At 40.9% G+C, this 12,213-nt stretch overlaps 1 protein-coding gene across 1 annotated transcript in view; it reads left to right on the top strand.

The window, feature by feature from the left end:
* Positions 1-1,202: 1,202 nt before the first annotated feature.
* Positions 1,203-12,213, top strand: part of LOC104276409 (spectrin beta chain, non-erythrocytic 1-like) — an 89,810-nt gene continuing 78,799 nt past the window's right edge. The window contains 1 exon segment of the mRNA XM_009872708.1: positions 1,203-1,402. Coding sequence (XP_009871010.1) covers positions 1,255-1,402 — 148 coding nt within the window. The 5' untranslated portion in view covers positions 1,203-1,254.

The following is a 12,213-nucleotide window of genomic DNA, read 5'->3' as shown; positions in this document are numbered from 1 at the left end:
GGCTTGTCCCTCCCGCCTTTTCTGAGCAGGACGGAGCTTGAGGGAGAGAGCGCTCACCGGAGGGAACAGGCACAGGGAGACACGGAATCGGAGGTTTTTCCTCACATATTCTCCTGTAATACGACCATTCCTACTAAAACCTAGTCATGCCCCCTTTCCCAAACGTTTAGCTGCAGTTTTGGGGGTTTTTTTAGTAACTATTACATTTTTATAAATGTAAATTTGTGCGTGCGCTCGTCAGGGTCAGCCTTTGGGTGTCTCTGGGTGCCGAATTTGAAGGGGATGGGCCGTGGAGGATGTGACCCCAGCGATGGGGAACATCTCCGAGGCTGGTGTTGCTGTGGGTTCACAGCCTCGAGTTTAGCAGCCGTTTATAACCTCCCTCCTCCTCCTCTTACCCCAGAGAAGGTGTTAGGCTCTCTTATATTTAGCGCTGATAAGTACATGCAAATTCTGATTAGAAAGCAGTACGGATACGCCAACAGTATCCGACTGCCTGAAAGAGGAAAAACCTCACATAACGGGTTGCGTCGGTGGGCTACCATTTTGTTGCTAGAGAGAGTTCAAAGCGGTGCTCTGGGTAGATGTTTTTATCTGGGTTAGTTCATAAATAAATTACCAGGACCAGTCACAAAGCCAGCATTTGCATGTGAAGAGAGAAATGTTTTTTTCAGATCTGTGTTAAAAGGTTTCTGCAGCTCAAAAGCTTATGTGACTTTTGAAAGCATTTGCCATTTTATCGTGAGAGTTTGCACCATTTTGTAAAGATGTTGAGGTCTTCTTTGCACTTCTGTTTTTTTCTTAGATGAGTTATCCACAACTCCATATTATATGTTTTAGTCAACATTCACAGATTTATAAAGCCGGCAGGCTGCTTTTGAAAAGTAACAATTGGGAAAGTATCCTACTGCACCATTTCACATGTGTTCCACTTCGTGTGGAGTTGAACACGACAATTCTGCATTTGTGTGTGCAGCAAAGATGCTGCCTTGAAACATTGCTTTTGTGAAGTACTTGATCTGTTTAAAACAACTTGATCATTTGCTTGCTTTCTGAAGGACTGGTTCTTATCTAAGCTGCTCTGGAGCTTGTGCCCAGGCTTCAAGTAGAAGTCGTCGATTTTTGAAACCAGAAATCTTGAATTTTACTACTTTCTTTCAAAATATGCATGTTGTCTAAATCATTACATATTTTTCCTTTACAGAGGTTTTGTAAGAAGAATCTGATGGTGAGAATAGGTTAGGAAGACTCAGGATGACGACGACAGTAGCGACAGATTATGACAACATTGAAATCCAACAGCAGTACAGCGATGTCAACAACCGCTGGGATGTGGACGACTGGGACAATGAAAATAGTTCTGCTCGACTGTTTGAACGATCCCGCATCAAGGCCTTAGCTGGTAAGCACTCATCACGTGAGCAAAACTCTTAATAGCACATGTATGTGATAGTCCAGGGTACTATCTGTCTTCAGCACCTGCACCTTGTTGATAAGCTTGAGCTAAAATTTTCCTGAGGTCAAGTGCAGTTTGACGGAACAATTTTTGAGATTTTTTTCTCCGTTGACGTTGGTGGGACATGGTGATCTCATGTTGCTTTGCAGGATGTGCACATACGTGACATTTTGCAAACACCTGGCTGTTGAATTGTACTCTGAAGACTTGTTTGGTGTAATCACAGGACAGCAGAGATTTCTGTGGTTTTGTTTTTTGTTACTCTTTTTTTTTAGTCAGAAGGTTGTACTGACTTACCTCACCAGTCCCATCAGATACTAACCATTTTGTCTGTATATTCAAATTGTTTTCACTGGGTGTCTGTGATTGACAATAATGTTGGCTCTGAAACACAGAAAAAAAATCAGAGGGATAACAAAATTCTGCTTCAAAATACCGTTATTTGGAGGTGTTCAAAGCTTCTCACATGGCCTGAAATGGAGGAATGTGGTAGATGGAGACAGTTGTCCTTTAGTAAATAGTCCTGAAACTACAGATTTTTCTGAAGCAGAGCTTCTGAAATACATGCTGTCTTCTGCTGAATTACGCTCCTATCAGCAGAGAAAGGTAATTTGACTGAGTCTTTTTTTCAAAAAAACCACACGTGTGATGATTAAGGCTGTATGTTAACCAAATTTGTTTATGCAGCAAGGAGATTATCTCATGTCCTCTCAGCTCTGAGGCATTGCCCTGCAAAGCAATTCTTAGGCATTCTGTAAATGATTTCCTGACTGTTATGGTAGCATGCCCGAATTCCTGACCTCTGAACAAAATGCCTTAGTAGTGTGGGACACACTGTAAGCACAGAAAACGGCTTGAAACATGCTGAGCTTTCTGCTAGTGAAATTTTAGTTACAATAACAGTGTTAAACGCAACACTTCATAACATGTTGAGACTGGCTTATTAAATGAACCATAGTGAGACAAAAAGGTATCATCTGTTTAATTTGTGATTCTGATGAGACTGACTCTGGAGCCCTTTCTCCTCTTGATGCCAGCTGTGGGAGAGGATTAGATGCAGAACACCTCTATGTGCCAGGCACAGAGCAGGATCAGGTTTGGAGCTGAGCAACAGGGAAATAAAGAAGTTCACAGAGGTGGGCAGGGAGCAGATCATATAACTCTTACTGAGGATAGTAAGCGTATCAACTTAATGAAATTGCTCACAGAAAGAACGTGTGTTAAATTTTTCTATCTTTAGAAGGCTCTTAATTACAGCAGTTTTCATCACCACGTGTGTTTGAAATTACAGTTAAAATGCATGACCTGGTACGGGGTCAGAAGCAACCTGCCTGATGCCTGTGGTGGTAGAAGAGAATGTTGACCTTTTTTTAATTTTATTTTATAATTTGATCTTGTTTGGGAAAGAAATTATATTTTACTTCTGCCACGTTAGTGGTTGTAGGTTATATTCTACTCCTTTAGTGGGAAGTGCTTTTACTACAAAGCTTATTAGCCACGTTTGGGTTGCAGAGCTCGCCTTCACTGCAGTTGGTTGTTCCACTTACTTTTATGGGAGGTAGAGCTCTGCACCTGAGTAATGAATAATAAACATGAAACTCTTATTTCAAGGAGAAGTAATGTAAGGGAAGTACTTGAATTATTTAGATAGCCTAAAACAAATACTAATGTCAGAGCAAATAATTTTGCTGAAGATTCTATTCTGAGGCATATTTAAACATTTTCCCGGAGTATGATGTATTTATTTTTTTTCCTTACTAAGCATTACTCATAGTTATTTTAATTTGATTCGTTTCATACCTGTAATTCTCTACTGTTAGTGTTGAGAATTTCACTGCCAAAACTTGGCTTAACGTTCTGCACTGCCATGGCACTGCTTGAAAGCCTAATCATGATGCAGGGAGAGAGGAACGAAGCGAGGTTTGTGTTGCAAATGGAGGGTTATAGTTAGAAGCTGAGCCATGGTACTCCAGGCACTGTTCAGTGTGTGGTTTTGCATATGCTGTCTGGTGGGTAGTCTCCCTTGCATCTCCCCGGAAAGGCATTTTGAGGTTTTTAACAGCTACAGCCTGGAGCTGGGATAGCAATAGTCTGTCATTGTACTTTTAAATCAAGAACAGGCTCTTTCTGGAAAGGTGTACTCTTAATTCAGCTGCTTGTCACAGGACCAGACACAACAATCGCTGTGTGAAAGCCTGTGGCCGGTAGTGCACACAGAGCTCTGCGCGGTCATGTCGGGGGGCTCTTCTGAGCTCTAAAGCTGATCGGTTTGACTGCCTGTTGTGCCATCTCTTCTGGATGAATTTCACGGCTCTCTCAAGCAGAAGTGGTTGTGCGTCACCCGCAGGGCCCAGGTTTACTGAATAAACATTCTGACTGAGTTGGGCACTGGCTCTTTGCAGGCATGAACATCTTCCCACATCTCCAAGACTGACCATCTTCTGACAACAGCGTCTTTCTTTGCAGAGGTTCTAGATTAGTTGTATCCAAAGAGTGCCTGTGGATATCCAGCTCTTTGAGTATGTCTGCTTTTCATTGAAGTGACAAGATGAACTGAAAGACTATCAACATCTTGCTGTTTATGAAATGCATTTGCATCATTGCCTCCTTGCCCTGGTATCAGACATTTCAAAATGAACAGACCAGGCACTGGGTTTTTTATTCCTCATCTCTTAAGATGCAAGCTGTTGCATTCAAAAGTAGAACAGCTGGAGGCAAATCGTGCTGCCTGACTAATGGTGATATACTCAATGTGAAACTTTCTGTTGGTGCAAGTATGTTCTGTCCACGTTCTTCAGCCAGTTGTGAAGGGCCTCTTCTGTGAAACTTTAATCTTGGATTGCTTCTGTTTTACTGTAATTTAAATGAAACTTATTTCCTTCAAGGCAAAGAAAGGTAGAATGTGAGTAGATAAGAAGTCAGTTCTGGAGCCAGAGTCTGATGTTCTGGTCTAGGAAGAATTATAATGGCTCTGTGTTCCAGCAGGATGTTAAATATTTTAAGATCAAAGCAGGAGATAGTGATCAGAATAATCTGTGATCAGAACAGACAATTTATAGGAGAAAAAAAAAGGTATGATATAATAGTAGAAAAGCACTATAGTCAGCACAGCAGCTGATAACCACTATTATTGAATTGATGTTCATACCATGAAAACCAAAATGTAAAGGATTGTTTCGGTTAAATACAAGTAAAGCGTCTGGGAACTCAGCTTTCAATCAGAATCCAGATTTGAAGGGATATGCAATCAGGCTGGTTACCATTCATGTTGAACTAACTCATTCTGCAACCGATATGAGAAGAAGGTAACTGATCCCCACTTCGCAAAGTAAGATATCCCACTGTAGGAAATTGTCTTTCACCTGTCCTTGTTTTCTGTGGTTCTTTGGAAGGTCTTGCTAGAAGACCAGGTAATTCTACCTGCTTGGTAGAAGCCAAAAAGATATCAAGTTTGTGCAAAATTCTTCGTTCACAAATCCTCAAGTGTTGGATTTCGTCTGTTAAGGACCATTAGCTAACAAGATTTGCTGTGCAGCACAGCATCAAGCTGTGCATCGAGCTCTTATAAAAGCCTTAAGAAGGAGTTCAGTTGTTCAGCAGAATTCTTCACACTCAGTCTGGGACTGTGACATTCAGAAGTGCCATGCTCGTCACTTCAGATGCTGGTTTCACGTAGTGTGAGAATTGTCACCTCCAAAACCTTCCATTTCTTCAGTTATCTAATTCAATATTTAAAAATGCTTGGCTAAAGTTACTTGCTTTTCTGCTCATTTATATTTTGCCCTTTTGTCCTCTGAGTTCATGCAAATCACTGGGAGGTCTGTGACTCAGCTGGCTGGCATAGGGATTAAAAAGAGTTTCAAAGTTGATGAAATAAGAGACACATCTTCCTGGCGCAGCATCAGATGAAGCTGTATGTTCTTTTCCTGGCTCCACCCAAGTGACTGTGCATACGTCAGGACGTTTGCTAGTGTTGCACATCACAGTGTTCATGAACCTGACAGGGGAACACGGGTAAAGAGACTGCATTTGTCATGCAACTTTCCTTAGTTGTCACTGGTGCACAAAAAGAAAAGAGGCTTGTAATTCACACTAGTAGCTTAAATTCTTCCAGAAGTGAAAGGGAAAATCATTGAAATTGTAACTGAAGTTGTACTGTTGAAAAGTTTTTAGTATAGTGGAATACCTGGTTCTTGAGGATAAAAAAAGAGAGAAAATTGGCAATGGAAAAATGCTGGGTAGCATATGTGGTGCTGATTAGCCCTTTCGGCCCTGATTATCCAAATCATTCCCCCCACAGCTCCAGTACAAAAAGTCAGCAAAACAACCCCCCAAAAAAAGCGAAAAGAGAGATCCTGCTTGTAATACTGTTCGGGTGTCGTGCACCTGCTTGTCCCTGCTGTACCTCTCATAGCTAGCACGTTTCTGTTGTTTTGCTAAGAGTATATGCTAAAGATAGAAAAAATCTGCATGCTCAGGAAGTTTCAGGTCTTGAGTCAGTAAAAAAGGACAAAATACAATGATTTAGAGCTTAAGAGAATAAAACTTTGGTTTTATTCTAGACTTTGAAAGAGCATATTGAGAATAGTCTTTTGCAGTACGTTTCATGAATATCCAGTACATGAGCTATCTGCGACTTGCAAATCAGTGCACTAATTTTAGTAACAGCAAGTGGTTAAGGGAAGAGAACTCAACAGTATATTGATGCCTGTAAATCAGATTTGAAGGGCATGTGAAGGATTCACTTGACACTAAATAGAAATAAAAACCTTACAGCAGTGAATCTGTAGATGCATCTCCTCAGCACTAGTGTGGCAGTGCTGGCTATTAGTCTGTGTTTTTATCTAGAAGTCAGAGGCCTAATGCAGACTTAGTCAGGTGAGCATGAAAGGGCTTACTTTGAAAAATCTTACTTTGCTCAGGTAAAAGCTGATTGAATTATTTCAACAAAGCTTTTGCAAATATTGACCTCACCGATGATTTCCTTCTGAATTTTACTTCTGGAACAATTGCTCAGCATAGTTTCTATGCTGCAGTATCTAACCAGAGTCCGTAGGAGGCTGGTGTTAAAAACAGGAGTATCATTTTGCATGTTCTGTGTCATGCAGGCATCAAGGGAGAGAGTGCAGCAGTGGCGAAGCTGCTGTGCTTAGCCATGCCACCTGCAGTGCTGGCTGTGCCTTCTGATGAACGCTGTGCTCTTATCAGAAGACAAGGGAAAGATTAGCCCACCCGTCACTCCTGATTTATGTGTTAGCTTTTAAAGTTGCTGGTGGACAACTGTTTCCAAAGCAAATAGCAAAAACCTGACAATAAATAATATTTTCTTCTTGGCATTTTTGTTTTTAAAATATTCTCAATAGACTGACCCCAAAAGAAGTGTCACTGTTTGTCTGCGGTACATAAAATAACTTTCAAGTAAACACGAACAACTTGTCTTCAACGATGTCCCATCAAAAGTGTCATTTGGCACAGAGGTCATTTGTATCCTATTGCTATAGTAACATGACTTTCAGTATCAAATACGCCTAGTTTTGGGGTTTGTTTGCTCTCTTTAGAATCAAACAAGTAGTGTGCAAACTACATGGAGATGTAAGTCAGATTCTTTGTAGTCTGATTAAATACTGGATCCATGGTCCAAAGTAGCTTCTTGAGTATAGAGCCAAGCTTCTGAAAAAAAGCACTGCTTAATATAATTTGGAGTTTCCTGGAGTCATGCATGCTTATCTGCCTCATGGCTAGTATTTATGATTGCTTAGTAACAGAGTGATGCATGAGTGTGATTGCGTCCTGGTGAGTAAATGTAGCCTGGCACACATTGCTCAGGCAGGATAAGTGGAGCTGGAAAAATAGGCTTTTTGCTTCTCTGGGGAGGGAGCAGGACAGGAGCAGTTGCTGGGAGCCCTGCTCCGGAAAGTCTGACAGCTGCCATCATTTTACATCTCTGATTAAATTCTTCCAAGACTAAGCAATATTGAATTGGACATGTATGAGGGAGAGCCCAGCATCTTGCCAGCAATGAACCCATATTGACCCATCTTTAGATGGTTGAATTCCTGTGCGTTAAGCTTCTGGGCTGGGATACAGGTACTTCTCTGCTTCTTAGTTTCTTGTGGAGAGCTCCAGACATACGCCAGTCCTTACTCACAAGGGGCTGACTCTGTGGTTGGACAGCAGTTCAGTAATTTAACAAAATAAGGTACAAGAGAGTTCTGTACTGTAGTTAAGTGATTAAATATAAAAAAACATCTGTACCTAGAGGAAGAGGAAACTAATACATGTATGCTGATGCTGTGTGTATGTGCATATTTACTTTGAGGATATTACTAATGAAATACCCGTGAGGGTAATCGTGAAAGCAGGTAAATCTGCTTTATCGTACCTGGATGTTAGACACATTGCCTCCATGCTAACTTTCATAGTGCCCTTCCTTACTTGTGCTGATTTTAGGTGAGAACTATCTCTTCTTTCTCAGACTGGCACAGCACAGCTCTCTCCTGTCCGTTTTACTTTTCATCATCCATTCATCACCACGGCATCGGGAAGGCATAAAAGCACCAGGGGACATGCTTTTGGCTGCCCACAGCGCTGGGATGAGTGAGCTGCAGCATTCTGCAGCAGCTGACGCAGGGAGAGGCAGTGCAGCATTTGTGAAGAGGAGTAAAATGCTCTGGCTGCACCAGCTGCTCAAGGAAAGGAAGAATACTCACCGCTAGATACCCTCCATGTAGTTAGTGAGAGCTGAGCCAGGCACTGTAGTAGAGCTGGGATAATACCAAGCTGAAGTTGATGATTTGAGAGATCTACCAGCCAGAGTGTCACCTCATGTTACTTGACTTTCTTCCCTGGCTTCTGTGAGACCATCGTGACTTCCATCAGCTGGGAATCTGACCTGTAGTGGCCCAACCAGCAAAGTGAAGAGCCTGTAATGTTCTTTGCTGTTGGAATCAATATTTTAGGGATATTTCAAATTGAGAAACCATGGGGCCCTTCATGGAAATGGCGAGATAATTTTTTTTAAATACTTTGCTGAGTCATCTTTAATGGAAAGCATTTCTTGTTCATAGAAACTACATGCCAATAATGACAACATTTTATTTTAATTTTTAAATTCTGAATTTTATTAGGGATGAGCTTGGTTGTGGATGCATTTCAAAACCTAGTCATGACCCCGTAATTTAAAAGAAGTCTTTCCACCAAAAATGCATTTGCAGAAAAGAATGTTCTCATCTTATGTCTTTAGCATCTAACTAGCAATGTGTCTGTACTTATTTATTGAGCCAAATCTGTAATGTGCCTTGTATTTTTCCTTCTATTTGTTGCTTGGATACTGCACGAAAGCACTCCCTGAAGTATAAATAATGTCTAGCAGAGCATACTGCAAAGCAAAATCCAATGCAGAATTTAAAAACATGTACTAATTTTTCTTAACCTTGGAGCTCTTCTAGTGGGGAAGGTTTAACGATGAAATCATTCCCTCAGAGCTTTGATTCTTACCGTGAGGTAATATCCTGGAGAGATGGAAATCCAGATTGCCTTCAGATGAGTTGCCTTGATGGGGAAGATTAAAAAAGAGCAGAAGCAGGGATAAGGACCAGGCAAGTAGAGAAGGATAGTGAAAAGCCACTTCCAAGTTCCACTTTTCTAGCTTCCGGCATTCTTCCTAACAGTTTTGAACTCTTCTAGTGAGTGACGCAAACCCTGCTATTTCCTTGCCAACTCATCTGTGTATGTATGTCGTATGATGATTTTGTTAAGTTTGCATAGTTTGAATGTTAAGCCTTTAAGGCGGATGGGTGTCAAGACGTGGACAGTGTTTGTACATATAAGTGTAATATATTATTATGCTTACTCTATACGTTAGGTAAAAATGAAAGGTGATTTGCTCTGGGCTAACAGCTTTCAGGCAGTTAGTGCTTGTCAACTGATCACAAAGCTTTTATGCAGAGAGAGGCAACTCCCAGACGAGGCAGTTTAGTGAGTGAAATTTGATGAAGAAGGTTTTTGAAAAAAAAAAAAGTGATGTCTCTCTTAGGTTGGCTTTAAAAATGGGACTTTCAGCTCATGTTTCCACATCTAGTATGTTTTGTTTTGCTTGGGAAAACAAAACAAAACACAAACTTCCAACATTTTTTTTTCCTAGCATTTTCATTCTCTTTCATTTTAATTGAAGAGGATCGGCACAAGCCTGTACTGTCTTGGCTTTTCTGGAACTTTGTCGCTTAGGTATGAAAGATCTAAAATTCTGCAGGGAGTCCAATTAACTTAAGAGGTTTCTAATTAAGGAGCTTGAGCTCCTCCAGTTTCGGAACTGGCAAAAGGGAGAGGTACTTTTTTATTCCTCTCCCCTAAACTGACCACATGCGAATGTGGCTGGTCACAATTGGGACATATTTGTGAACATGAGTGTAGTTTTTATGCTTTCTGTTCTAGCTATATGAAGCAAGGAAAATAGTAGAAATAAAGACTCTGGCTTATGGAGATTTGTTACGATCAGTGTGTTCTGCTTGTTGTTTTCACCCAATTTGCATTTTTCTCAGGAGTAGCAGGAGATTGAATGTTCATGCCTGAGTGATTATGGTGTAGCAACAGTTCTGTGCTCATGGGCAAATTGGGGAAAAATGGTGTAAAAAGGAGGGTAAGAATCTCTCCCTTTCTCCTACGTATAAACATAGATGCAATTCAGTTGGAGGAGGAAAAGAGGCAGGGGCAATGAAAATAATTCCAGCTTATAAAAAAGCATGTCGAAATCCATTAAAATTGATTTTATGAATTTTCATGTCAAAATTTCACAGAAAGTGAGTATGATCAGTGCATACCTGTCACCATGCTTGGTTTTAATAGACAGGGATCAAACCCATGGGCCCCAAACAAAACCCGCAGATGTAGTTTTAACAGTTTTTTGGGGATGGCTTCCCTGCTTCAGTGAGTTCCTGGGCTGTGGGAAGCAGCACAATTCAGAAGAACCATTTGGACTGGAATACAAACCAATGCAAACTATGATTTCTCCCGAACATGAGTGGCTCCTGTAGCGCTTTTCTACGGGCTCGGCTGGCAAGTGTTCCACCGGTGGAGCCACCAAGGACACGCTGTTACAAAAGTCATGTCAGCTTTCCTGTTAATCTGGGACTTGTGTAAACTGAAACCCGAAACCAGGTGGAACTGTCCCAGTTTCAGTAATAAGTTGATATTCAGGCCTGGTTTGTGAAAAGATTCCCAAAGGTCTCGTGCTGCTTTTGGTCTCAGATGTCACAACCTACAGGTGCGTCGGGAGGCCAGAGCTGGTTTGTGCCTGGGACTTGGGGTGGAGCCGCCGGGAGGCAGGCCTGGACACGACAGAAGGAAAACGTGTGAACAGACCCTTGTGTAATAAAACCCCTTCCCTCTTGGTTTTCTGATCTGCCCCTTTTCTTTGCCTTCTCATTGTGTTGGCTCTCCTAAGCCCACGTGAGTCACTCCGAATATTTCTGGAAGGGACCTGGAGGACCAAATGCTTTCATTATATGCTGCTGACCTAAAATCTCCTTTAAACAAGAAAATTGAAATGCTTTCTGAAATGAAAATGTTATTTATTGGAAATGTTTTGTTTTGTGCTTATTTCACCTTCTTCTGAGACAGTTGCCAAATACTGCAGGAAATGGCGGGTTTATGAGATGAATGGTTCTTTTCCCACTAATACCTGCAGAAGAGGTAATTAAATTGGCATGCTAATTTCTGCTCAGTGTGTGGGCTGTTTCTCTCTGTGCTCCAGCACCTTAGTTACAATCTGAAGGGGGAATAGCTAACTCTTCAGGACTAATGTTAGGCAAATTTTCAAATATGTTAAAAATAACTATTTCCTATTACATTCTAGAACAATCCACAACAAGAAATGTTTTTTTTCCTTTATTGCATATATAGGGAGAGATTCTGGTTTTAGTGTATAGACGGGGGAATACCAGCAGAGAAGTCAAGGAAGGCAAATGTGAATATGTGTTTTCAGTTCTTAACTGTTGTGGTGAGGGGATGTGCAAGAACTTTATCCTCTTTCAGAAGAGCGACATTTTAGATTAACAAATCATCCTTCTTATCCTGTAATTTTTTTCTGGTTAGTCACCAACTAGAGAATTTACAAGAGCAAGTAAGAGTAAAGAGGAAAGACAAGGGTGATGATTAACCAGATTCGTAATTATTTTAAGCTCTGGCGTGCATTCTGCTCCCCATTAGAAAGATAATTGTCTTCCGTGGATTTGTAAAATCGCGTCTTTCTTTCAGAACACAGCGGTACAAAGCATGCATTTGTTTTATGGTACCCGGGGAACATTCTGTGCATTGCTTTATTGGTTTTTCATGTATCCCTTAAATGAGTGTATTTTGAGGGTGAGCCTGTTTCAGATGTAGAGTCTGCCTCACTCATTGTTGACCCAGTAAAGCCAGCCAGTGTTGGTTGATTTTATTGGTGGAAGATAATGTAGTTCGATGAGGAATTTCTAGCTATTCCAATTCTAGTGAGACTACGTGAGTAATGTTAATGCTGCACGCTTTCCGGTTATTTTCAGCAAGAAAGTTACAAACTCCCTTGGTTTTTGGTCTATACTTTTTTTTGTCTTTTTTTGAGGGTGTGTTAGAGTTTTTATTAAGTGATTTCTTTTGGCTGAGAAAAGTGGTAGTTTTGTTCAATTGTAGAATCATTAATAATGAGGAATTTGGATGGTAAATTTGCTAGATCTAGCATTAATTTCTTCCTTAGAAACGTTAGAATTTTTTCCCCTTGTGGT

This window comes from Apaloderma vittatum, unplaced genomic scaffold, assembly GCF_000703405.1.
Source record: "Apaloderma vittatum isolate BGI_N311 unplaced genomic scaffold, ASM70340v1 scaffold22627, whole genome shotgun sequence".
Taxonomy (NCBI): domain Eukaryota; kingdom Metazoa; phylum Chordata; class Aves; order Trogoniformes; family Trogonidae; genus Apaloderma; species Apaloderma vittatum.
This window is presented reverse-complemented; position numbering and strand designations above follow the sequence as displayed.